This window comes from Python bivittatus, unplaced genomic scaffold, assembly GCF_059951505.1.
Source record: "Python bivittatus isolate LINGU-HERP-01145 unplaced genomic scaffold, Pbiv_v1 ctg000480_np1212, whole genome shotgun sequence".
In the NCBI taxonomy this organism is placed as follows: domain Eukaryota; kingdom Metazoa; phylum Chordata; class Lepidosauria; order Squamata; family Pythonidae; genus Python; species Python bivittatus.
Window position 1 is genome coordinate 9,897,088 of NW_028277075.1, and position 26,030 is coordinate 9,923,117.

At 40.3% G+C, this 26,030-nt stretch overlaps 1 protein-coding gene across 2 annotated transcripts; it reads right to left on the bottom strand.

Annotated features, from left to right (window-relative positions):
* VASH1 (vasohibin 1) lies at positions 1 to 22,627 on the bottom strand. 2 transcript variants are annotated; one of them, XM_007438866.3, is made up of 8 exons: positions 21,981 to 22,627; positions 21,310 to 21,665; positions 13,344 to 13,432; positions 12,625 to 12,681; positions 11,878 to 11,952; positions 10,236 to 10,617; positions 9,146 to 9,258; positions 1 to 8,278 (listed from the first exon to the last, which is right to left on the bottom strand). In XM_007438866.3, exons 2-8 carry the CDS (start codon positions 21,577 to 21,579, stop codon positions 8,206 to 8,208), a joined length of 1,059 nt encoding a protein of 352 aa, XP_007438928.1. In that variant the 5' UTR covers positions 21,580 to 21,665; positions 21,981 to 22,627; the 3' UTR covers positions 1 to 8,205. The 2 variants fall into 2 exon arrangements, with proteins under 2 accessions (XP_007438928.1, XP_025029355.1); XM_025173587.2 differs by having other exon boundaries at positions 21,310 to 21,696.
* Positions 22,628 to 26,030: the final 3,403 nt, after the last annotated feature.

A 26,030-nucleotide genomic window follows, 5' to 3' on the forward strand; every position in this document is an offset into this window, starting at 1 on the left:
TTAAAAAATGTGAAGAAACAAACTTTATTTTTAATTCTGAACAAGAATTGGGATAAGAAATACAAAATTGAAGAGTAACAAGAACTAAATCTATGCAGGTTCAGTACCAGTGGTGGAAGAGCACAGATCTATGAGGTGGTACTAGTTCACAGAAGATACATAACATAATCCATAAAGAAACAAAACTGTACTTTGCTGTCATGGCAACAGACCTGAAAACAAAATAAACTGCTAAAATGTGATAAATACTGATTGTCTCAAAGCAATGCCCTCATTTCCCTTGGAACCATCTTGTTTCTGACAAAATTAGAGGATCTCTAAACTACAGGCAATCACAATTGTTTGAGGCAGGTGGTTAGCATGTCATGCCAAGAGAGTGGTTTGTGGATAATAAGACATCTGTTGCTGAGATCATGCTTCATTTAGATTTCCCTACGGACCCTAGCTAAGCTCACTTTCTGGCCAATTAACAGGGTAGGACCAGCAGTCTGTGACAAAAGAACTGAGCTGGAAATTCCTTGCACACATTTTTAAGATAAAACTATAATTCTGCACAGAGCCCTAAAGCTAACTGCTGATTTATTTTACGTGCAATACCTCCTTAACAAGAAGCCGGTTTGAACTCTGTTCTAGGGACGTCTTCAGTGACTAGGGGTTCCTTAATAAGAACTCAGTATTGGTATATATAATCACAATTGTACATTTTCTCTTGCATTCACCAGCCTCTGAGAAGTTCTGGATTGTTGTTCTTCAAAAGCAATTCCCCCATTGCAAAAACATGGACATGTCAAAACACATATGCAAAAACTGCTTTCAAGAGAGAGACGGGACCAGGGCTTTAAGCCAACATAGAATTAGCAGGTGACCACGTTAGATTCTGTCAATGTGTCTGTCCATTAATTCTTGATACAGAAGTAACAGGCTGACTGGAGGCTAAAGAACAAGGACACAGAGATGCTTATGTACACTATCCACTGCATAAACACTGCAAATGGATATCACAACGCACAGACATATAATCAACCAATCACAAAATTGCAGAGTTTCAGCTAAGGTTTTCACCAAATATAGTTGTTATGTGATCTAAAACAGATCTAATACTGACAAGTATTGTGCAAACCAATTTAAATACTCTTCATATGCTGGGTCTGGGTAGCAGCAGTAATGCATAAATTAAAAATACCAGTGCACGTGAGAAGAGAACACTATAGTAACATTATTCGGTTGTAGCATTTCCCATGGACTGCTCTGAATTTTTTGGTTCAGCCCTGCTACAGTATACACAGCTCCTTCCTTTCCATTCAAGCCTTAAGGAGAAGTTTTGAAATGTCTCTCCAGTGAGTCCCTCCTCAGGTTTGTATTTTTTCTCATAACACTGTATTGTTGCTTTCATCACTTCCACAACTGATGATTCCAAATAAGCACACAAATTCACACAGCTAAATGGAGTGTATCAGTGACATACCTAGAGTTTCACATGATCAAGCCTTAATGGAATAAGTCAAAACGTTTGATTCACCCCAGCACCAGTCTTCAAGCTGCATCTTTGGGCTGAAAGTGTGGGGAGGAATACACCATGTCACTGCGTACTGTCCAGGACAAGGGTAGGCAACATTTCCCTTAGTAAGCTCATTTATAAATGCAAAGCGTTTTGTATGAGACATGCATGGATATGCTCAGCACCACTCTAATCACTATAAGGCTGCTACAACTTAGATTCTTTTAATCTTTACTACTTAGTGCTTTATGGGAAGCCACCTGCGATAATAAAATGCAACTATCTCTAATCCCCTTACCATCACACTCACACTTTTACATGTTTAGTCATAGCTATTAAAGATACTTTGGTTGTAGCTTAGTTCTGCTTACTTGCATGGATGGAACATGAATTGAAGATGCTTAGTCCATCACTGTTGCCAGCTTTGTGAGACAGGTCTATTGTTTGTCAGGCAAAAGGAGCCCCCAACATAAGACGTAGAACAATGTGTCTCTGAGCTGAAGTAGTGAACTTTAGTCCTCCATCTACTCTTGAAAACATTTAACATTATTTTAACAGGGCAAAGCCCTTTCAAGATGGCATACAAGCTACATATCTACTGCACAAACATAATTAAAATACTACTGATTACAGGTTAATCAGCAGGCCCCAAATTGAGTGAAAGCCACCAAAATAAATTATTTTCAGCGCTATCTTGAATACATGCAATGAAAGGGCCTGATGGTTCCCTGATGGAAGCTCACTGCAAAGGCTGGGGCCACTCCTGTAAAGGCCCTGACCTTATGTGGATGAACTGACAGTGTTGGCAAGTTGGTATGGATGTAGGCAGTCTTTCAAGTAATTTGAGGCCAAACCATTTAAGGCTTTAATGGTTAAATTCGGACCTAAACTTGGTCTCAGAAATGTACTGACAAATGCACTGTTAACCAATCAACTCCCAGGACAGCTGAATGGCCATAATCTGCATGTTTTCAATGTACAAAGGCAACTCTAAATACAGTAGTTGTTCTAAATGTCACTAACACATGAACTGAAGTTAAGATTGGATTTCTTCACAAAGTGTCACAACTGGCATAGCATCTTAGTCTCATAAAAATTATTCCCAGCCATAGAAGCCACCTTAGGTTGCCCACTTAGCTCCAGTTTCCAAAGTGCTCATTTGAACCTGTCTGGAAAAGCAGCCTCATCTAACAGTAAATATAATCATCTAACCAGATTGGCCAGCTTCTTTACCCCCACAGCAGCCTCTCATCTTGCCTTGTCTAGATTAAGTTTCAGCTTTTGAACCCTCACCCATCCCAAATGGCCTTCAACATCTGTTCATGCATTCTACAGTCTCCCTGTTAGAAGAAAATAAGTGGATTCTATAAACCTTAGCCCACATACTGAATGACTCCTTGGTGGACGCATCTGTGAAAAGTTGACTTCCATCCCTTCTCTTCAGGTCTGCCGTAATACAAGCAAGCTCAGCAAGTTCTTTTAGAATTTAAGCTGAGATAAAGAACCTTTTCCTGTTATTTGACTTAGTATTCACCAGGAGCTCCCAAAGACTAAGAGACTGCAGGGAAGTACCTAGAATCACTGAGGCTGCGAGACAAACCAGAAGGGAAAACATTATTCAGACAAATTTTTCACTGTCATAGTGTCCTCAGAAAATGATGTCCTGTTTTATCATCTCTAAAACTCCTAATGCTCAAAACTGGATTTTCTGGATGAACCTAGATTTTCTGGCCAGTGAACTGACTGAAGTCAATGTTAGGTCCTGCCACATCAGGTCCTAACTCACTGGAGAGAGATTTATCATGTAGAATGACTCTACCAGTCCCTAACTTCCTAGTCTCTTCACTCTAAAGAGCACTAGAAAGGTAAATAATTCCCAACCACTAGCCATGCTGACTGTGGCTGATAGGCACTGGAGACCATCAGCTAGAGACTCAGGACTTCTCAGCCTAAAGCACTCTTGAGGCTCTTCTATGTGCACGCACTGCTCTGATCTGAAATTAGTGCCTTGCCTCTTTGTATCCATCATGCTGTGGGGTGGCATGGTTTTACAAGCCAAGCTAGCTGTTGTTCCAGAAGCTTTGCCTCAAGTTGCAGAGAAGCCAGCTTCCCACTGATTGGAATCCTCCCCCGCCCCCCGCTCAACGTCCTCCTCTCCTTGAAGCCAGGGTACTTTATTGCCTACATCCATCTTTCCTGGCTGCTCTGGCGGCTGCATGGCAGCCAGTTGGTTTTTCCCCTCACCATGAAAAGCAGCAAGGCCATTTGCAAAGCATCACAAGACTGTTATGGAGAGCATGAAGGGTGAAGCCAGCGCTTGTGTGAATGCTTTTAAGGGAAGGAGATTGCATAAACTCACTGAGCTCCTTATTTTGTTCATGAATTCTATTTCACTGAGAAAGGTTTCCTCAACTTCACTCCATAATTTCCTTTTCTGCAGGGGAGAACGTAAGCAACTGCCATTCTTCACTCCCATTATTCTTTCAATTATTTCTCTGCTGCCCTTTTGTGTTACACTAAGTTTATGCAGTTATCCACCAAATCTCATCGAAATTTGTAGCTCTGCTTTGAATCCTTTAAATTTCTCAACTAAATTCTTCTCTCTCAGAGCCAGCCCAGGAACACATATCCAGTCACAGACTGGTAAAAGAATTTAAGTTTAGTTGTATGTTTTATTTACTTTCACCTTCTTATTACTATCTACAACAAAAAAACAAAAATTTAGAGTGCTTCAGAATGGAGCCTTTCTTCCGAGAGAACTAATGGCAGCTATCATTTCATACAAGGTCTCAGCCAAGTGATGGATGCCAAAGATTTAATGCTTTCTTTCCATTTCATCTTGGACTTTGGCTCAACTTTTTGGATAAATCAGGCTTAGAGTTGATCTCAGTCACCACTGTATCAAGGCTTTCCCTGCTGTCGTCCATTTATTTTAAAGGGGGCGTAACAGCTAAGAAATATATAAATAATGGTGACAAAGTACAAGGTGAATACAACTCAGATGAGAGCAGGCAGACTTTTAAAAAGGAGGATGCTTAAGCATTTTGCACAGGCAACTGTTAATGGATTAATACACAGTTCAATTTCATTAGAATCCATCATTTATTACCTAGAAACTAGACTCGGTGTAAAAACAAACCACAATAAAATATTAAAGATAAATATTATCCAATTATATGTTTTCTCCCTTGCTTTTATAAAGATGAAAAGATACAGGCAACGATTTTCCAAATGCATCTTTTGTTTGTGACCTGCTTGTACTGGGGCAGGAATGCTTGTATACATTCTGTAGTATAATGCAACACGTGACTAAGATCACCAAGTGGTGCCTGTGAGGATCAGTGTGTACAAGGATATGTAGAGAGTAAGGAAGATGGCCTTGACAGAGATATGCAAGCTTTGTTCCCAAAGCAGCAAGGGGTGAAACGTATCTTAAGTCCACAACAAATAGAAGATATTTGGAAATGGCTGAGGCAGACACCTCCCTAATTCACAGGAGTATAAGAATGGGAAGAAGGTACAGCACAAGGAGACTTGCAAGATTCTGTAATTATAGGCAATCTCAAGAAAAGTAGTTTTAGCCTTCCTGTGGAGTTGATTGCCTGACCTGGTCTACATGGTGGAGCTGACAGGATACTTCCATCTAGTCTTAATTAAAACAAATATATCAAAAGCTGGCCTGCTGCAAAGTCAATGGCCAACAACAACTTTATTTCCAAGAGGGCCACTGGATCCCACACAACCCTATAAGCATACTTCACAAATAAAAATGATAGGAGGCTACAGTTTTTCTGAAAGTGTGCCTCTTTTACCAGAAAAAAAAGTCAACAGTAAACTAGGATATGAAGCAATCTGGGAGGGCCAGAGGAAATGGAAGGGAGTATCTTCCCAGGCTGTTTTCTAGTAAATAGGCATTTTATGGCTGGCCATATCCACTATTGTAGCCATGTTATGAATTAGCAAATCCTACAATGGTAGCCATTTTTTGAGATCACACATAGCATTATTTCAAAATTTCACATGTACCCAATAGTTCAAAAAGACTGTGGGAATATTTCATGCGTGCTTCCTTATCACTGCCTCTAAATTATCTAATATATTGTAGCTCTGTCCTTTTTTAAGCCCATATCATACCTTTCTTTTCCCCTCTCAATATATACAAAATGCAATACTATTCACCAGAAATGCTCCCTGCGTCTATAGGTAGACACATGCAAGGCACATCAGAATCTTAAGTATTTAATTCATAGCAGGTCTATTCTGCTACAAGACAATAATTTTTTAAAAAACCCTGAAAGATAATATATAATTGTGATAAAGGTGGTAGGGAACAATAACTGAAGTGTGACAAAAGTCTACTGAGTTTCTTTCAATTATAGGAAAGCTACATCCTGAACAGGAGAATAGAGTGGGTCAAGTATTTTAAGGTCTCTCTGGGCTCTTCTCCTTATACTGTTCATCATGACTTCTTTCAGTGATTTGCAAGTACAAAATGTACAGTGTATGAGACACTGAGCTAATAAATTGTGGTAAGTGAAGACTTAACATCAGATTCCTTAGAGGTTTTTCAAATACAGTGGTACCTCGGGTCACGAACACTTCTGTTCACGAACAATTTGGTTCATGAACAGCTCCGTTCGCAAAATTTTGCCTCCATTCGCGAATGCCGGATCGGGTGATGAACATGACCCGCGGCCATTTTCCCTGCCATGACACGTGGTCGTGGCTTCCTGTAGGGAGGGGGACTCTCCCTCCAAACAATAACCGCCTCCCCACCCGCCTTCCTGTCCTCCACGCCAGAAGTCGCCTCAAGCAAGGTTAGCGTTCTCTCTCTTCATACTGTACTGTACTGTACTTTGTTTCATATTTTTGTGGTTTAAAAAAAAAATACATATGGTTCAGAATGGATTAACCATATTTACATTGAACTTTATGGGAAAATTTGATTCAGTTGGCGACCAAAATCGGTTGGCGACCAAATTCGTAGGGGTCAGAATGGATTAACCGTATTTACATTGAACCTTATGGGAAAATTTGATTCGGGTCGCGACCAATTCGGGTTGCGACCAGAGTCGCGGAACGAATTAAGTTCGTGACCCAAGGTACCACTGTAACTGTTGTCTAAGAGGCCCATCACATTCTTTTTCACAGAACTTAATAAATATTAAATGTCCAGTTTATTCTGCTTTTTGGGTGCCCATACAACTTTTTGACAATGACCACTACAGAGTGTTCCATTCATGCATCTAAAGCCCTACCAACCTTTCTCCCATCTTCCAGTTCAGTGACAAAGGGATTTGGACTGAACTGTGGAGCAGGTTCATAAAGTAACTAAGTTTGGCTCCTGCCAATATTAGCAGCCATACTTAATTAACAAAACATCCAAAAGAAAAAGATGCACCAGTAAAGTAGTGCAAATTCACCATCAAAATATAGGATTAAGAAAAGGCAACAAAATACTTGTTCCACAGAAAAAGTCTGGGTTTCTACCCACTTTGCACAAGTCAAGAAGGGAGGAAAAAAAGAATAAGAAAAGAGAGCACAGAAAGACGTATTCCAGGATCTGATCCCCCTGTGTTAATATCTAAATACACTGCTACAAGAAGTTACTTGACACACTCTAGGAATCCTCAGTATGCTATTTCATACAGCAAGAATGAATTCACATCTTGACAGGGAGAAAGAGCAAGGGTCATGTTACTATAAAAGAGTAGGACACTCTTTTCCAAGAAATGGGAGATATGCTTACCCAGCAGCCTGCTCTCAACAAGACACCCTCCAAATGGTGAGACTGCAATTCCCACACATATGGAGAGTGTCAGATTGGGGCTGTTCTGCTGCCATCTGAAAGGTTCTAATACTCTAACAACAATCAATTCTAGAATAGCACCAGAAAGTGAGGAAAATGGAAACCTAGTCTCCAATTAATCTCTAGAATCCATCACAATGGAGTACTGTCATGACAAGCCAATTAAGCTATCACATTCATCTGACATCCATGCTCCAAAACACAGGCAGTTCCTAAACTGCCTCCTATTTACAAAATGTATGTCTTGAAGATCCAACCGGCCAGTTTGCAGCGGGAGTTGCATGATGTGGGTTTTCATTCCAGGCAATCCATTATTTGAAACAAAAACACAAGGATCACATTGGTGATTTTAGAGCATATGCAACAATCTGGTATGCTTTCCCCCACTCCCCAAGTTATTAAAAATATTAAAATTCTCAGAAAATACAAATTAAGAAATTCTTCCATAGGAGTCAGTATTTTTTGCTTCTAGCCCCCGTCTCTCTCCTGAGACCTCCTAATTTGATTCCTTCAAAAGCAGAGAGGAGACATGTAGCCTATCATGGGGCTTTTTGAAGTCAAAAGCATTCCAGTTCTGTGTGGGCTGAGAAACAGCATGGAAAGGGCTTTTACTGTTACTTTGCAAAATGTATCTTTCCTTGCCAATATGTAGAACACTGAATAATTGGTGGAAGATCTGCTATTTAATTTCTTTTGTTTAGTTGGTGCATTTAGAAACAGTTCCTGATATAATTCAGAGAAATGGATATCCTCTATTCCACAGGATACAACCCAGAGTAAAGAAATACCTTGGAAAATATGCATTTCGTACCCTCTGAGTCCCCTCCCACACTGCACATCTCATAGGTAACATTGGTCCAAATGCTCTCCACCAAATGGTTCACAAATGGGAAGATCTTTATACTCTGATTTGGTAACCATTAAGATCGGGCATGGCTTTGGGCTCTGTAGGTTTCTTCTCTCCAGATGGTCTATGCAAGGGAGAGAAAAAAAGCAAATAACAAATGAAAAGAGTCTGCACCTTCTCACAAGAAAAAGTCTGAACTATTTCAATATCTTAATTTGTTAACAGTATCTGAGGAACTTAGCTAAGTAGTCACCCCACACATTCTTTAAGGATCCATTTTGGACATAATTCAAGCAGAGTTCTGAGAGCCTTGACTTGGCAGAAACACCAGGCTTTAGTCAGCATCAATACCTCCTCTCCGTCTATGAGTCATACAGTAACTCAGGAAGCAAGAGGTTTTCTTGCTTCAGTGGAGGCATCAGGAGGAGACAGGAAGCAATGCCTGTTTCTTTCTATTAATGAGCTTTCATTATGACAATGAGTCTACAATACCGGAATGCATTGGCTGAAGGTAATTTCTTGCAGATGGCATCCACTGTTTTTCTGTGATGACTATTCATTGAAGGGAGGAGTTTGTGCAATGCTTTCCAAAGATATCCATGACTAACAGATATCTTTTCTAACCCACAATTCTAAAAACACCCTTGTTTGGGAACGGTCCCACTCAGCAAAGATCATAATTCCATATAAATATGCAAAATACTGCTCCATTGAAAAGGAGCGGAATTTCAGATAATGGTTATTCTCAAAAATCCATGAGTGATTAATCAATCAATCATTTAATTTCAAAACATTATTGGGAGCAACAACCAAATAGGTTACTTAAAAACAGAGGAAAAATGTAGGTGCAAAGTGTATATATTGACACAATATATACACTTTTGTCTCTACTCACATAGGACAAAAACGTTGTATGTGCACTTAAATTATAGCAAAAACAAGAAGGAAACAAAAAACTACATAAAGGCAGAGCAAAACATTTCAGGCTTACCGCCTTTCTGTCCGGCTGTTACGACGATGTGGACTGGATTGGCTACGCTGTGGGGATGATACATCCTTTTTCCTATCCTTGGTGGGTGATGGTGGCCCAGTTCCTTTGCTGATCTAGGGGAAAGAGAAAGTTCATACCGTTAGGAATCTCTCTTGATGCAAAAATTAGGAAGGAGCTTACAATATGTTTAGCACTGTTCAGGTAATGTTCAAAGCACTTTACCAACATTTTGTATATAAAAACTCAGCTACATATATCTACAGAAAGAGTAAGTTGCTGTTAATATCATGCTGATAGGAAGGCAATATTTGCCAAATGAGCACATCCAAGACTTGGCCTTAAGAAAGATCAAACAATTATTCCTTCCTTCCCAGTGGTAAAAATTGGTATTTTCTGTAGCATATTTCACCTTCAAGCATGCAAATATGAGAAATTCAACTGAGTAATATTTAACTAAGATAGGGGTGAGCAACCTGAAGTATCAAGGCGCGACTCTGACAAAGGCTACACACAGCGCCCCCCTCCCCCAGCAATATTTTTGTAGGTACCAGAGTCCCTCCAACTATGATTGCCAAAAATGGATGAAATGGCTCCTCTCTATTTCAAGATGTGAACCACACAAAAATTACAGTATAAGTCCAAAACAGGCTTAACTGTTATAAAAGAAATAACATTCCCCCAAACCCCAAGAAAAGACTCATGTGTATATGACATTGTTCCACCTGTTCTAAATAATCAACCCAATGAGTATGGTTCCAAAATACAGGTAGTCCCCAGTGTAAGAACAAATTTCGTTCCTAAGGTCTGTCTTTAAGTCGAATTTGTATGTAGGTCGGAACAGTATTATTATATACTGTATAAGTAATATTGTGTAATTAACTCAAATCACTCTGTATTTAACCCGAATTTTGCTACAGTACGCTCCATTCTTAACTATGGGTCATCCTTAAACCAGGGGTTCTTAACCCAGGGACTACCTGTAATTTAAGAGCAGTTCTAGGCACTGAAAGGGCACTCACCCATACTTTACAGGTGTAGATTAAACAAACAGTACAGAGGTAAGATAACTTCTTTTCCTCCATCCCCTTACCTTTAGTCTCATGTCACGGGAATGTTTTTCAAGCTCCTTGCGGAAGTCTTCACGGCTCAGCTTCTCCACGTCTAAGATGGAATGCTTCCATTCAATTTGCTCCACACTGTGTGGATCATGGGACACACACTGGCCAAGCTTCACCTTTTTGAGGGTATGCCAGCAGCACCGATACGCCTCCTCATAGTCAAAGATAAGCTCACTCAATGTGCGGAAAGTGGGAGCTTTGTACATGAGATCCTCGCGTCGACTTATGCCAAGTGCTCCATAGCGGCCCCCAACGTTCACTCCCAGCACAATATGGTGGAAGTAGTTCCCTGAGAAGTAGGTTTTGAAACTGATGGGGAAGCGGTCCAGTGTTGGCATGTTGTTGGTGAGGTAACTGTTAATGATGAAATATTCAGGAAATAGGTGGTATGACAAAGAAAAGTAATGAACCTTAGATTAATTGATGACTTCTTGATTGGCTTGCCAGTTTACAAAATGGAAGGAACACAGGAGCTATGAGTATGGGCTACAAAAGTTTATATTTATAAACTATAAACTCAGGCAATAGTTGCCATTCCTTTGTTTAGGAAGAGTGGTTTGTATATAAAATTAATAGCAAACTTGACCCTAACTAATCTAGTAGCAAATGTTCATATTTATATTAATATTTATTTCCTCTTCCCAGAACATAGCCCTAGTATATCGCCTTTAATAACTGAAGACTGAAGACAATGTATTACTTCTATCCAGCAACATTGCACAGAACCACATATTTCTAATTTCCCTCTTTGCCTCTCCCCAGTCGCAAATTGGAGTGCAAAAAGAAAAAAGCAGGGATTACAATGCAACACTTCTTTATATTAATCATTGAGATTATGGGCTTGGACAAATCATCTAGCATCATAAAGACAGAGCTTGGTTGTTTTTTTGCAAACGTTTTGTTACCTGGCTTGGTGACATCTTCAGTGCTAGGACTGAAGATGTTACCTAGCCGGGGCTAGCACTGAAGATGTTACCTAGCCAGGTAATGAAACATCTGCAAGAAAACAACCAAGCTCAGAGAACCCCAAGGACTCAATTCAAAATTTTATAATACAGCCCACCGAACAAGATTCTGACACTAATTCAAATATGCAGTGCAATGAAAATCTTGTTTCAACTGTATTCACAGTCAATAATTCAATGTTACAACAAAATCAAGGGAAAACCTATAATCACAAGAAATACTGGGGAATAAGACATAATTCTCTCAAAACAAGATGTGACTCCTAGATTATTAGTACAAGAAAAAAGAAATCTGTCACTCAACTAAAAGTATTCCTAATTAGAGAATGAGAGCTTCCCCATTCTCTATATATGCTTCTTGTCTAAAGCAAGAAGAAAATTAAACAATGCTTATTTGGATAGTTTGCATATTTATGATATTACAGGCTTCACAGAACCTGTAACCTCTCTAACCTTGGGGTTTTCTAGATGTGCAGACTTCATTTCCCAGGCACCATGACCATTGCTGAGAATACTGGAAGCTGAAGACCACACATCTTGAAGACACCCATGTTGGGGAAGTCTGCATCAAAGCATAAGCACATTAATGTTAAGGCATTATGTTTGAAAACTATGCACTCCCATTTAATCTTCTAAAATAAAAGGATACATTCCTAGGATCACAGCCTCCAAACACTTGATTGGCAGGGCTTCCTTTGTCATTTCTTTGGCCAGATCCATCAGCCTGTGGGACAAGTCAAAGGAAGAACAAGAAAACTAATATTTTAAAGGCTTTTGTCATATAATATATAGGTAGAGAATAGCTCGGAGAGAAGGAAAGCACGATGGGAAATAACTGTTTAATCATACAAGAACAGAAAAGTACCCATGACAGTCAGTTCCTCTTCATGTCACACTTATCTTTCACTACCAATACTGAATTCACCATTCAGTAAAAAATCGTCTTCCAAACCAGATTACAGCCTTGGTATATATTTAGAATAATTTGAGTATAATCATATAACATTGTGTGTTTAATCTCTATCATTAGATGCCTCAGGTCAAGAGACCCAAATGTAGCGTGTAATGGAGGCTTGCAGAAAATTCAACTACATGAGTGCCACTGCAATCAGGAATAATAAGCACCTCCATCCGTATTTATTACATCAGCTAGACACTAATTATGGCGATGTTGCAGGAGTTCAGAAATACTGAACTGCACTGAAAGAGACAGAAGACCTATAAATCCAGCAAGTAATTATGAAGTGCAAGCTGTTTCTTTACCAGATTATATAACATTTTTGCTGCTGCTGTTTCATGGACCCTCTGCAACTGGAAGAAAGGTGTGCTCTTGTATTAGTATTGGGGTCAGAAAAAGAACAATTCTCAAAATAAGGCCTAGAAAGACAACACTTACCCAGTCAAAGGCCTGCTCTTCTTGATTTCAAAGAACTGTGTCCCGGTGTGATTGTACCTGGGAAGAAGAAGTTAAGGGCTGCATGGGTTGGAAGAGCTGCTGGAGGATGGGGAAGGAGGAATCATAAGCACGTTATTAGAAAAATAATGACAGGATGTGAATTAAAAAAAATATATAATAGCAAGTTAGAGGGAATGCAGTGCATGCAGCAAGAAAATTTGGCTTTTCTTTCATCAATAATGATCCCCACAAAATTCTCCCCCACTTCTACACTCTCTCTCTCTCCCCCCCCCCCTCCAAAATACTGCTATGAGTGCCAGTGAGTCCAGCTGCAGCAATGTGCACTCTAAGCACTCAAAATCCTTTCTACAATCCCTGGTTTCCCTCCATGCATTGGGAAAGGCATCAAGTCAAATGCCGTTTGAATGCTGTATTTCTGATGCAGGCAAAGCAAAGTTTGAAACAAGTTAACTCTGGCTTGCTCACAACAATGATGATGGAATGCCAAGGGAACAAGTTAAAGGAAATGAATAAGGCAGCAAGGCCACTGGCTCTAACAAAGAACAGCTTCCTTAAAGAGAGAGAGAGAGAGAGAAATATTCATTTCCCAGCAGAGCTGAAATGTTAACAAGTCAGTTATTTTCTTTTGTGGTCAAGCAAGGAAGTTGCCTTGCTTCCCTTTTCATTTCTTGGGGATTCAGATATAGCTGAAAGGATACTGAAGCTCCCTGATATAGCGCTGTATAGCTTCCAGGCGCTCAGGGATGAGAGTGGATGGCTGTAGCGTAGGCACACTTGGTATGGGAATCTGTACATAAGAAGGGGAGGGAGAAGGTGAGATTCATGATCATCAAACCAAAGATGAGATTCCATTTATTCTCTAGTGCAAAGGTTGGCAACCTGTAGCACTCCAGAGGCAAGTCAATTGCAACTCCCAGCTTCCCTCATCATAATTATACTTTCTGGGGCTACTGGAAGGTGTCATTCATTAATATTAGGATTGCCACAGGATTGCCTACCTCGTGCCTATTACAGGTAGTCCTCACTTACTGACTGCCTCGTGCAGCAACTGTTTGAAGTTATGATGGTGTAAAAAAAACAACTTTGTGACCAATCCTTGCATTTACAACTGTTGCAGTGGTCATAAGATTGCCATTTGTGCCCTTTGTAACTGGCGCACATTTATGGCCGTTGCAGTGTTCTGCAGTCATGTGATCATCATTTGCGTGCTTTGCAACTGGCTTGTGGACAGCAGAGTTAATAGAGAAGGTAGAAGTAAAATCATAAGTTGTGGTCGAGTGATTTTTCGCTTAGTGACCATGGCACTTTGCTTAATGACTGAAAGGGAAGTAAGGTTGTAAGCCCTTCGCGGTCACATGATTTTCCACTTAGCGACCAAGTTGCCGGTCCCAACTGTGGTTGTTAAGTAAGGATTAACTGGAGTAGGTTAAGAAAAAGGTCTAATGATAACAACTAGTTAGTTAAGAGAAAAAAACTAATGATGATAAAAACTTTTCTCCTATATGCCCTTTTCTCTATCCTTTAAATCAGAACAATACATTCTAGAAGTGCTATATTGCAACTTCATTAATTCTTAGAGGCCTTGGAATTGTGGGAGTTGTCATTAAACTCATCAGGACTATGTCAAGCTAAGGATAACTGTGATATTTTAACAATAAACAAGTAGGAAGGTGAGAATTTTGCATGGTTCATTTTTTTACCAACATTTAATGTAATTTGTGAATTATGTTATAAAACAAGATGGAAAGTTTTGAAACATCTGAACATGAGAGAAAGTGATATTGAGATATGTGTCCATTCTTCAGAACAGAGTACATTAGGGGATTCCTGATGAATGGGAAAATACTCTTCAGTTCTGATAAGAAACAGTGAAGAGCCTCTCCCAGCAGCCCAAGACATTTTATTTCTTAAGTTGCCTTCTTCCAATATCCCACAGCCAAGTTATTTTAGCATTTGAAGCAGAAAATCTCTCAAGCACCTCCAACTTCCAGGCAGGAAAAATATACAATAGTCAATTGGTGAGAAACAAGCTGCTGAGTTTTTTTTCCTATCACCCAAAATCGGCTGCCTGAGACAGCCACTCACCTCTGCCTAATGGTAGAACTGGCCATAACTCCCAGTTAGCATTGTTACAACCCTCTTTGCAGAAGGTATTTAGAGAAGGGCATCTTGGTTGCACTTAGACTAACAACTCTTTTTAGCTGCTCCTTTCTCTGCTTCTCCCCATCTGCTTTAGCATAGGGCATATGTAGACCTACACAATGTAATGGAAATCGCTTAAAGCATGCAGGTCCTCTACTGTAACTAGCTTCTCGTGTAAGCAATTAGAGTGATGAGGAATTCACTATACACAGACCTGGGCCTTGAGCCCAGACTAGGTTAAGATTTCCACTGTATCAAGGATTCCAGTTCTGTCCCTTAAGAGAAAGAGAAGGCAGAATGAAAGACAATAACTTGTTCCTCTTACCTCCAAGCTAATTGAGATGCTACAATAATACTTTCTTGGGACAGTGCCCTGCTACAGTTTCTTCTACCAAAAAAGCAGGCTATTATTTTCCTTTAAAGAGAGTGTAGACTACTAGGTCACACTGGTTATAGCTACACAGCAATGTTAGCAATACAGTAAAGATGTTCTGCATTCCACAGCTGCTAGAATCCTGAAAGCAATTTTCAAAATCATGAGACACAAAATTATGAGAGTTGGCCCACCATTGGACAGTCTGTACATCTGAAGATTCCAAGCGTAACCATTTAATAACTAAACAAAGAAAAGGAAACTTGCAGGGGATAAGGTGGTTACACTTGTCTTTTCAGGTATTATACTTGAATGACATTAAATGTACATAAAGTTCATTTGGGAATATGTGATTCTATTGTATTGGTCTTCCTCACCAGGAGATCTGGGGTGTGTGTTTGTGTGCTTTTTCATTTCATGGTTAAAAATGTAAAGATGCCCTTGAGTCAAGCCTGGTTCCATGCAATTCTCTTGGTGATGTTAGAGAAAACACTTATTTAATGCAACTGGAGTCTCCTGCCCATAAAACTGGAAACCCTGTTAAATCAGCCTCCTTGATAACAAGAGAATTCTATTCACATTCCAATGAATATGAGTCCATTCAATGCCCTTCTAGACCTTGGCATGCAAACTGGAAAGTGTGGGAGCAAGGAATGTGTGACTGGAGATATTAGGACAGAACCAGCACATTTGGAAAACTGAGACCATGTAATGGATACAAATGTGGTCAATTATTAAACTCTTTTTCACCAGAAGCCAAGCTGGTGAAGTTGCTTTCTGCCACCTGTTATAGCTCTCCCAAGATGATTTCTATTGTTCCACTGTTCTTTCCCCCACCCCTTTGGGGAGGGGAGGCATCAGGAAGTCCTATTTTCAAACAAAACACTGGCCACCAATTTTTAAAGAATGTCTTTTCAAAGCTATATGGCACCTGGAAGCATACTTATAAATAATATTATATAAGAGGCCGGTGCTTTGCAGAATGCCAGATTCTTTTAATAATAAAAAAGGAAGACATTTTTAGAAATAGTGTCATGTAGGATAAAGAACCTGGGGAGCAAGAGGAGCCTGTAACCCATGAATGTCCTAGCCTTCAACTATGTATTCCTATGCCATTTCCACATTTCCATTTTCTGCATGGGCATATCTGAAAGCAGCTACCATAGACAATTGCTGTATTTACAATAGTTAATATTGGGAAATGTCCAACAAAAAGACAAAGCTTCACTGGAGTGACTACAATTTAGAATATTTTTTGCAGCAAACAAAGATGGAAGGAGTAAACTGGTTCTGTACAACATCTAAGATCCCTTAGAAGATATTCCCTATTTATAAGGACTTTTAGTTCCAGAAGATGAAGTTAGATCAGCACTCTAGACATTACTAAGTGGAAAGCTATTGGAATATCCTTAATTTCACATGCTAGAAAAATAATCCTGAGGATCATTTAATACAGAATACAGACCTATGTGGAAAGAGAGATGCCAGATGTTCAAGCTGGCTTTAGAAAAGGCCAAGGAACACAAGACATTGCTGATGCATGTTGGATAATTGAGAAAGCCAAACAAAAACAAAAATGATCCAATACATAGTTTGTTGATTATAAAAAGGTCTTCAATTTGTGTCAGTCATGCCAAGCTATGAAATCTCCTTACAAAAATGGGAATGCCAGGACATCTCATTGTCCTCATGTGAAACCTATACACGTTAGGAACCCATGGTCTGGGCAGAACATGGTGAAACAGACTGGCTCTAGGTCAGCAAAGGAATGAGACAAGGCTGTATATTCTCCCCTTATTTATTTAACCTACATGCAAAACATATATTGAGGGAAGATGGATTGGAAGATGAAAGTGGTTTTCAAATTGGGTGAAGTAATGTCAATAATTTATACTATGCCCATGACAGTACTCTGATAGCTAAAAATGCAAATAATCTGTGAGCTCTAGTCATGAAGGTCAAAGAAAACAGTGAAAAAATGGGACTAAGATTAAATATAAAGAATACCAAACTAATGACAACAGCTACAGCAATCAGCCTTAGAATTGACAATGAAGACACTGAAGTAGTGAGTAGCTTCTGCTTTTTAGGATCGACTATCAATGGTAAAGGAATCAGAAGTCAAGAAATAAATACACCACATACTAACACTTGATAGAGTTGCAATGAAAGCCTTGGAAGATATATTTAGATTTCTATACCTACAAAGAGCAGAATCATGCAGGCAATGGCTTTTCCTGTGACACTCTGTGGAAGCGTAAGTTGGACTTTGAAGAAGCATGACAGAAAGAGTAGTGTCACTTTTGAACTTTAGCACTGAAGAAGACTCTTGCAAATACCATAGATACCCAGGAAAACAACAAATGGATCACTTGAATAAATCAACTCAGAGTTCTCATTTGAGGCACAAATGATCAGGCTCAGATTATCATACTTTGGACACACTATGCAAAGACCCAGCTTCCTTGAGAAGACCATAAGCTTGGAAAGGTGAAAGGAGAGAAAAGGATAACTAGCAGCAAGGTGGATGGATTCAATGACAGCAGTGATAGGGGTACTGTTGGGACACCTAAAGATCCAGATTGGGACAGATAATCTGGTGAAGGTCTATCTATGCAGTGGCAGGTTGATGTCACATAATCAAGCTGCAGCATTGCTCTAGTGCACAGGCCTCCCTAAAGGCAGCAGACTGAGTATACTGTTAATTTTCAAACACTCCCACTTATCTCTTGTAATGCTGACAAAACTACAGTTAGAAATCTATATGTGAATTCCTGGTACTGAGTCACTAGATCTGCCAGACACCCATATTTGACTCAGAGTTTGGGGCTGGAACTTATCCAGATGCAAATGTCTGCAGAACAAGGATTATTCCTTCCTAGACTTTGGAAATGTGAAGATCTGGAGAGTCTGCCATGTTCTAGGCATTCAGACAGTACAGATAGTATTACCTCTGAAGACATCAAGGAAAGACAAAGCTTGGTGATAATGCACAGGAATAAAATAAACCAAATTTAGGAGCTGCTTTTCAGACTCTGCAACATGGCCTGAAGCAACAGAAGAAACAGACTGTATTCCAGTACTAACTCTGAAACGCAGCTCTGTTCATTCCAACACATCTTCCTGTTAGCACAAATGAGTCTTTTTGTATTCTCTACAACCTTTCTGGAGACTATCCATCTGTCCAAGATGAACAAGAGATAATACAGAGTAGCACTGGAGGTGGGGAGGCATGTGATCACCCTTTCTGCAGCAAGCAGCTCATTTGGGCACTGCTGTGTGGCAGGAAAATGGCTACCAAGTCAATTACCACATGGTGAGGCTGGCACTGGCTTTAGTGGACCTGGGAAACCTGCTTAAGTTAATAACACAAGTCTGCCCACCTTCTGCATTTGCCCAATGGCAACTCACCTCATGGAGCCTAATAATAATAATAATAATAATAATAATAATAATAATAATAATAATAATAATAATAATAATATAAACTTTATACGGCATCCGACTCCCAGCAACTTCATGAAGCTTGTTGGGTTAGCCAACTTAGCAATGGCACTACAATCTCATGCTTAAGTCATTTGAGGAGATAGAGTGTTGACCCAGAAGACTGGCCTGTAGCTAAGCATATATTTAAGAACAGTTATTTGAATGAAAATACAACTTGTAGGGCTGCACAGTTATTTGAATTCAAAAGGGAATAAGTGATCTGGAGTGCACATGGGCAAGTGTCACATGTGTGCTTGTACCATCACCTTTTCCCCTTCAAATCCAGACTGTTTCATAGTCCAATATCTCGTATGAGACGTCTCTATTAGTTGAATATAAACAGTTTTCTTCCATTCTGTTTAAGAAAGCATAACTCAAAATGTAACTGCACAGAGGAAGACTGGCAGATAGATTTGTACTGGTTATTTCAACAGTCTGTTCTCAATTTCTGCTATCATTGTCATGACTACACAGGTTATCACATGGTTGCATTTTCAAAAAAGTTCCTTGCTGATCACATTTTTTTCCAGTGTAAGGCAACTATGAAGAGTTGACACAATCTATGTTAAGTGGATTGCACTCTATTTCCAGTTTTAGTAATGCTATTTTTCATCTGCCTTTTCCAAAGTGCTACTTGTCTTTACCCATTTAACCTAGTCATCTGGCATTACTGCTCATCAGACAGAAGAAAGATCTGCTTCAATTATCCAAGCTATTGGTTTATACCACTATGATTTCTTAAAGTTCCTAAGAAGGTTAACTCAGCATTTAATATAAACCATACTGGAAATCACATAAGTACCATGTATAAGGGGAAAGAAAAAAATACGGCAGTGAATATTCACCCCATTCTTTGCATTTATGGAAGAACCTGCCATCCACACCCACTGAGCTATAACTATATACCAACCACACAAGAAACATTTTTCAAATATAGACGCACAATAGCATTTCATGCACTTTCAAGAAAATAAAGCTTGAATCATATACTAAACAGTCTTCTCCTCCTGATACCCTGACCTCAACATGTATAAATAGGGTCTGGGATTCCCAAAATTATCAGGAAGCACAGCCAAAGGGCAAAGTTCAGAAGGCTACACTATAAGATTTGGTGGAAATAACTCAAGTGTTCTTAGCCTTTCCTATGCATTTGTTCTTCTTAGCCTTGGCAGTTGGTACATTCATTTTTCCCACAACACAGTAATACAGGCTCTTAGTTCCTATTTGGAATTCAGATCGGTTCACATCATACAATTACACTGCAGTAAAAGCCTCCTTTAGTCTATATCTGTGTGGCTGTAGCTTAGCAAGTTTAGATCATCTCTCCCAGACTTGAAAGACAACAGTGACGCTTTCCAGAAGCAGTAGGAAGCTGTCTACAAAATTGCAATGATCCACATATTATTGACTCAAAACATATCTAGCATAACCTGATAACATTTAAGTATCCCCCAAACACAGGTTCTAAGTGATCAAGAATAATGTTAACACACCTTACAACTATAATCTACCCTACAGTAAAAATATTTTTTTCAGTCCAGTGTTAGAAGTATGAAAAATGTTTTTTTCTAAGTTGCTTTCCTCAAAGCTGTTTCTTTCTTAGCCTCAGATTCTTGAAGCTAGTTATGCTATTTCATACAACTCTTGGGGATATAATTCTTAATACACTAGGCATTTAGCTAGCTGTGAATGGTCATGTGAATTCAACTCAGTTTTTTTCCCAGCACAAGTATCAGAATAAAGAAAAATTGTTCAATGCAGGGCAGTATGAATAAACTTAAGTCAACTCAGACCCTTGCATACCCCAGGCAGATCACTGCTAAAGACAATATGGGCACACCCCCATCAAAAGAGGAAGTATTCCCAAATGAGATGTTTGCAGGAGGCAGAAGTGGGAAGAACCAATGATATGTGCCTCATGAAATCATGATGACTTACATCCTTATGTTAGGCATCATGACATAAATGCTAAGTTGCACCTCTGCATAACGATGTCTAGATGTGTCATTTTTATGTCATTGTAGCTTGTTATAGAAGCCACTGCCCAACTGTGTACTCTTGTAAAGGGTTGGGAGTTCATATGGAGTCACCGGCATACAAACATTGCAAATAAATGCACTTCAAACATACTGTATTCTGTTGAACTGTGTCTAAAAATGTTAACTGATTGCTTTAATAGAAATGGACAATCTGCCTATTCTTTGTTTCATTTATTAGTTAATGAGCCTAGCTTAGATGATCTTGAAAATAAGCTAAGCAGGGTTAGTTGATTCTAGTTAGCACAGATGGAAAACCAGCAGGAAATCCCAAGGCAATAGGCGAGATAGGGTAGTCAAAAATATTTTGGAAAAAGGTAATGGTAAACACTTCCATATTTGTGTCAATTAATCTACATGGATATGCTCTCTTAGTCAGCAGGAACCAAGCTTAACTTAGTGGGATCTTTATGAGTTGAACAGATAAATTATATGTATGTTTATGTGAAGATACAGATGGATCCCCATACTTGCAACTTTTATCTGTGATTCACATCCTTTCATCATCAGATTCAAATTAGAAAAGCCCTGGCATTGGTTTCCGGTTAATGCTTTTTCCTATTTCCATTCATTGACTGATGTCAATGAAGCAGTTTCCTCCAACATTCTTTTTCTGAGTCTTCTCACCTTGGGTAGATCAGTGGCTCCCCGGATCCTCAGAGCTACTAATTCTCCCTCAGGGTGGATCTTGGCCACATGCTTCCACATTCTTTCCCAGGTGGCCTCATTGATGGGAAGCCCTCCACGGTTCACAAAGAAAGGGACTCCTCCATCTCGGAGATCTTCGTCTCCATCTTCTTCTTGCTCTTCTTCTCGCTGGGCCACCCCTTCCCTGGCCTGGGACCTCCGCAGAACAGCCACGCCACCACCACTGCCATCCACTTTGCAAACTGACATCCCAGCATCTATCAATCTGACCTTCTGTTCTTCAGACCACAAAACCTTTGGGCCTCTTCAGATTGTTTGAGACAGAAATGCTGCTGCTGAAGACATAGTAGTTAGAGAGTAGAGGCCCTTTAAGACAGACAGACAAAAGGGTGGGGTTCATTCACAGAGAATAAAAGTGCAACAGCAATGTTGGGATTTTGAAATTCTCCAGCCAGGGAGCAGCAAGGCTGTTGCTTTGGGAACTTCAGAATTTTTGCTCAGAAAGAGTCTGCTGGTCTTTTTAAAGAAAACAAGCCCCGGGGGTGACTATCCCTCAAGGCTGCAGCGATAAAACAGTACCAGGTTCCGTTATCCGAAGAAAGCAGAGGAGGGGAGAGAAATGATGATCTGAGAATGAAGATCTCACTCACCTAGCTGGACATCATTAGCTGGCCGCCACCAGGTCCGGGAAACCATCCCAAGAGCGAGAGGGCGATGCTAAAGGAGCTGGAGGAAAGGCGACCTCCCACCCAGCCCGACACGGAGAGAAGAGAGGCAGACAAAAGATGAAGCAGCGGGCTACACGCAGGCGGGCGGGGAGGGGGCGCGGGAGTGAAGGAGGCGCCTTGCTCCGGGTTTCTGGGCGGGGAGGGGGGAGTCTTTTCCTGCAGCCAAAGCCCGCCCGCTGCAAGGCAGGTGAACTCAGCGCGGGTCACAATGCGCTGCCACCGGGGAAGGGAGGGGGCCGAGAGCCAGGACTGCCGCCGCCGCCGCCCTGGAAATACGGGGAACCCCGCGGGGTTCCTTCTTCCCAGGCAACCCCAGCAGCTGCGCGGGCGAGCCGGACGGACAAAGGTCGGGCCGCGCCGAGGAGGTAGCGGCTGCAGCTCCCCTCGCCGCTTCTGCGAAGAGCAGCCGGCTGCCGGGCAGCTGCGGATGCCGGCGACCAGAAAAGCCGCTGCAGCTGCGCCGGGGCCGCCGCCTTGAAATTCTCCAGGCGGCGCCTCGGGCCTGAGCGCAAGAAAGCGGGCTTGGCGCTGCGCGGGCTTAAGCGCCCGGGGTAGCTTCGCTGGGTCTCCCCTGCCCCCCTCCCGGTGGCAGGAATCGAACGGTCCCTGCGCATGCGTGTCTTCCCGGCAGCAGGGGATAGTTAAAGGGACAGACACTCGCCTGCAGCCGGAGTGGGCAGCCGGGCTGCTGCTGCGCTTGGACCAGGAACGGCCTGGACGGTAGGAGGAAGAGGCTGGTCGCTGCTTGTTTCTACGGCCTCCTTGCACGCCCCCTACCCTCCCATGGGACCCTCATCCCTGGGGTTTGCGGAGAACTGTGATCTAGGGCTGTGGAAAATACTCTCGGGATTTACCCTCTAAAAAAAAATACTGCTTTTTAAAACCTGTGGGAAAAACGAAACAAAACCAAAACCAGCTACAAAAATTAGCAGAACATAAATGACACAAACGAAAATAAAGGATCAGAAAGAATGAAGAATAAAAGAAAAAAATACACATTGAAATAAATATATAAAACAAAAACTTGGGTCATAAGTCAACTCATGTCTTCCCATGAGGTTGTCAAGTCAAGTGAACTAGAATCTTTTTGATGGAATAAACGACCTTATGCAGCCCATCCATGACAAATCCAACATTTTTTCTTTGACCACAAATTACTGGAAAATAATTTAACATTCCATTCACATCGTATTTCTTTTCCTTTATTTGTTTTCCCCACCACCTTTCAAATGTGAAACCAAAATGGTGCCACCATAGAACAAGCCCAAAACATGTAAATTGATACCCCCTTTGACATGTTACATGTCAAACATACAAACTCCAATCCTTACTACGCATCCTCTGAGATGCAGTAAACATGGAAAGTAATCTTTTGTTAAATCAATAGCAAGGATTCCAGCCACCTTGTTACCTCAAATATCTTTTGACTGTCTAGCGGTGCCAAGGTCAGATTAAATAAAAGAGGAGAAAGTGGACAAATTCTGTGTAACATCCTAATGGCTGAAGAAACAAATCCATTTATGATAACTTAGCTAATGAGTTATATCACATTTTAATCCAATCAACAACATTGTATGAAAACTGCATTTAATCGGAGCGTGCTCCAAAAATTTTAACTGTAGCCTGTCAAAGACTTTCTCCACATCTAACAAAACAGCCGCTTCCAAATCCAGTTAATCTGATAGTATGCTAAGTATATCCACTAGTAATCTGATGCTATCCAATACCTGGGATCCTTTTATAAAATCAAAATGTGCATGATAAACTCTCAGAAGTAATATAATTTAGAGTCTTTGAGCTAAAGTCTCTGTCAACACTTTAGCATCTACATTTAATAAAGAAATTTGAAGATAACATGCACTCTGCAGGATCCTTACCTGCCTTCAGAATTAAAGATATAAAAACATAGCTAAAGGTAGATCAAAACACTTTACATGAAAAGGCATCCTTGCAAACCTCCAGAAATACAGGAGGAAGACAATAAAAAATACTTCCTGTCAATCAGTCAGAAAAACCATTGGAATCAGTGGCATTACCTAGTATCACTGGTTTCATAGTATTCATTTTTTCTTGAAAAAATAATAGTGCAGCTAAATAAATTGCTTGATCCAGAGTAATCTTTTATTTTAATTTTTTTGTACATTCCAAACAGTTGAATCAACATTATAAAGTTAGGTTTAAAAATAATGAAACTGCTGGTTTATGAGATTCAGATCTTTATATACATTGCCCTGGAATCCTTAACTGTAGGAATAATAGTGCTTTGCTGTTATTGTTTTAATTTAGAAACCAGTCATAGTCTGTTTTTTTAACACTTGCTCCCAATACACTTGATTTATACAATTCAAAAGATACCTAGAGTTGAGTGCATAAAAATGAGTAAGTTCCATTTATGTTCAAATACATTGCTGCCTTTATGTCTTCATTCAAGAGCTGACCCAAGCAATGATGAACAGATTTCTGAGTGGAGTCTTACTGATCATCTCTGAAACCAACTAGAGGCTGTCTTAAAGTGCAGTGAAGGCCTGGCAAAAAGCAATGAAGAGATGGTCTGCTCACCAAAGCAACTTGTTGGGTGCTTTGTTCGATAAAAAATCCAGTAAAATCAAATGGTGTGGTATTGCCTAGTTGTTGAAATGCTCAGTTTGTAGAATCTTCTGGTTGGCTACTATAAGACACAGGATGCTGGGAGGTGGGCCTTGGAGCCAATCCAGCCTAGTTTATGCATTGGATCTAGTCAGACTTACTGAAGAAGACATGCTGAAATCAAAGGGGTATCTTAATCTTGACTAAAAGCATGCCTTATAGCTTTGATTAAGTTTACTCTAAGTCTGGATATGTTTACAATCAGTGCAAACTGAGTCCTTTCCACTTTTAAGTTCCTGGCTTTTAATTACAAAATGAGATCCTCTCTCCACGTTTGTGTGTATGACTTACTTTTCTTCTTCTGTCTTTTCCTTCTTCTTCTTCTTTTTTTTTTAAACCCATCCCTTATGTTTAGAAAGTCAGAAAGATGCAGCCTAGGTTTGGTGGTCTCCTACCACCCAAACTTCAATAATTCTGTCTGTTAATTTCCTCCTTATAGATGCCTCATCACGTGTACTGTGATACAAGCACTGTCTTTTCCCTAAATTATTATTCTTACTTATGAATTCACTACTACTCCCACAAGCCATTAATTAGCACATTTTAGTTTACTCTGCCATACTTCTGCACAAATGCATTCATTGCCAGACAACGTCAGCATTAAATAAATCAGAGCATCACCTCTGATATGTTTATTTACCACCTTTTCAAAAGCATTATTGAATTACAGAATTGCTTACCACTGGCTTTGATTTAATCAGCTGCCAAAAGATTCCACCCCCACCCCAACATTTATAATAAATCAACCTGTTGCCCTATTGGAAATAGTAGCAATGTATATGAGCAGCAGAGCGTCTGTAATCTTGCTGGACTCTCATGCCATTTCTTGCTCCTGCACTGGCAGCTGTAATGTTCAGTCTTTTCCACACGAGTCAGAGTTAGCTGGAAGGGTTTTTGAGAGAGCAAGAGTACCATTTAGATTCATTTTTATATGAACCATGAGAATAGTCTTATCTCTCTACTAGTCACACATATCCTGTTTAACAACAATAAGTGTTGTTAGTATGGTCAGTACGCTGGGCAGGACCAGGGCCATCTGCAAGGAGAGCAAGGAGCCAAGATGACAGGCATGACTTTGCATGATCAAAGCCCTGCCCCATTGTACATGTAGGCAATGTCAACAGAAAGAGAAAGGGGCAGAGCTTCAATCATGTGGACATATCTGCTATTCTGCCCCCCCACCCACAGTCACCCCTGGTATGGGCAACTGTGGAGGGGGCAAGTGATATCAAATACTTTCTTACATCATTACAAAAATGATGTAAATGACATCCTTTTGCATCATGACATAATTGAGGCAGATCACCTAATGTACATCATGTCAAT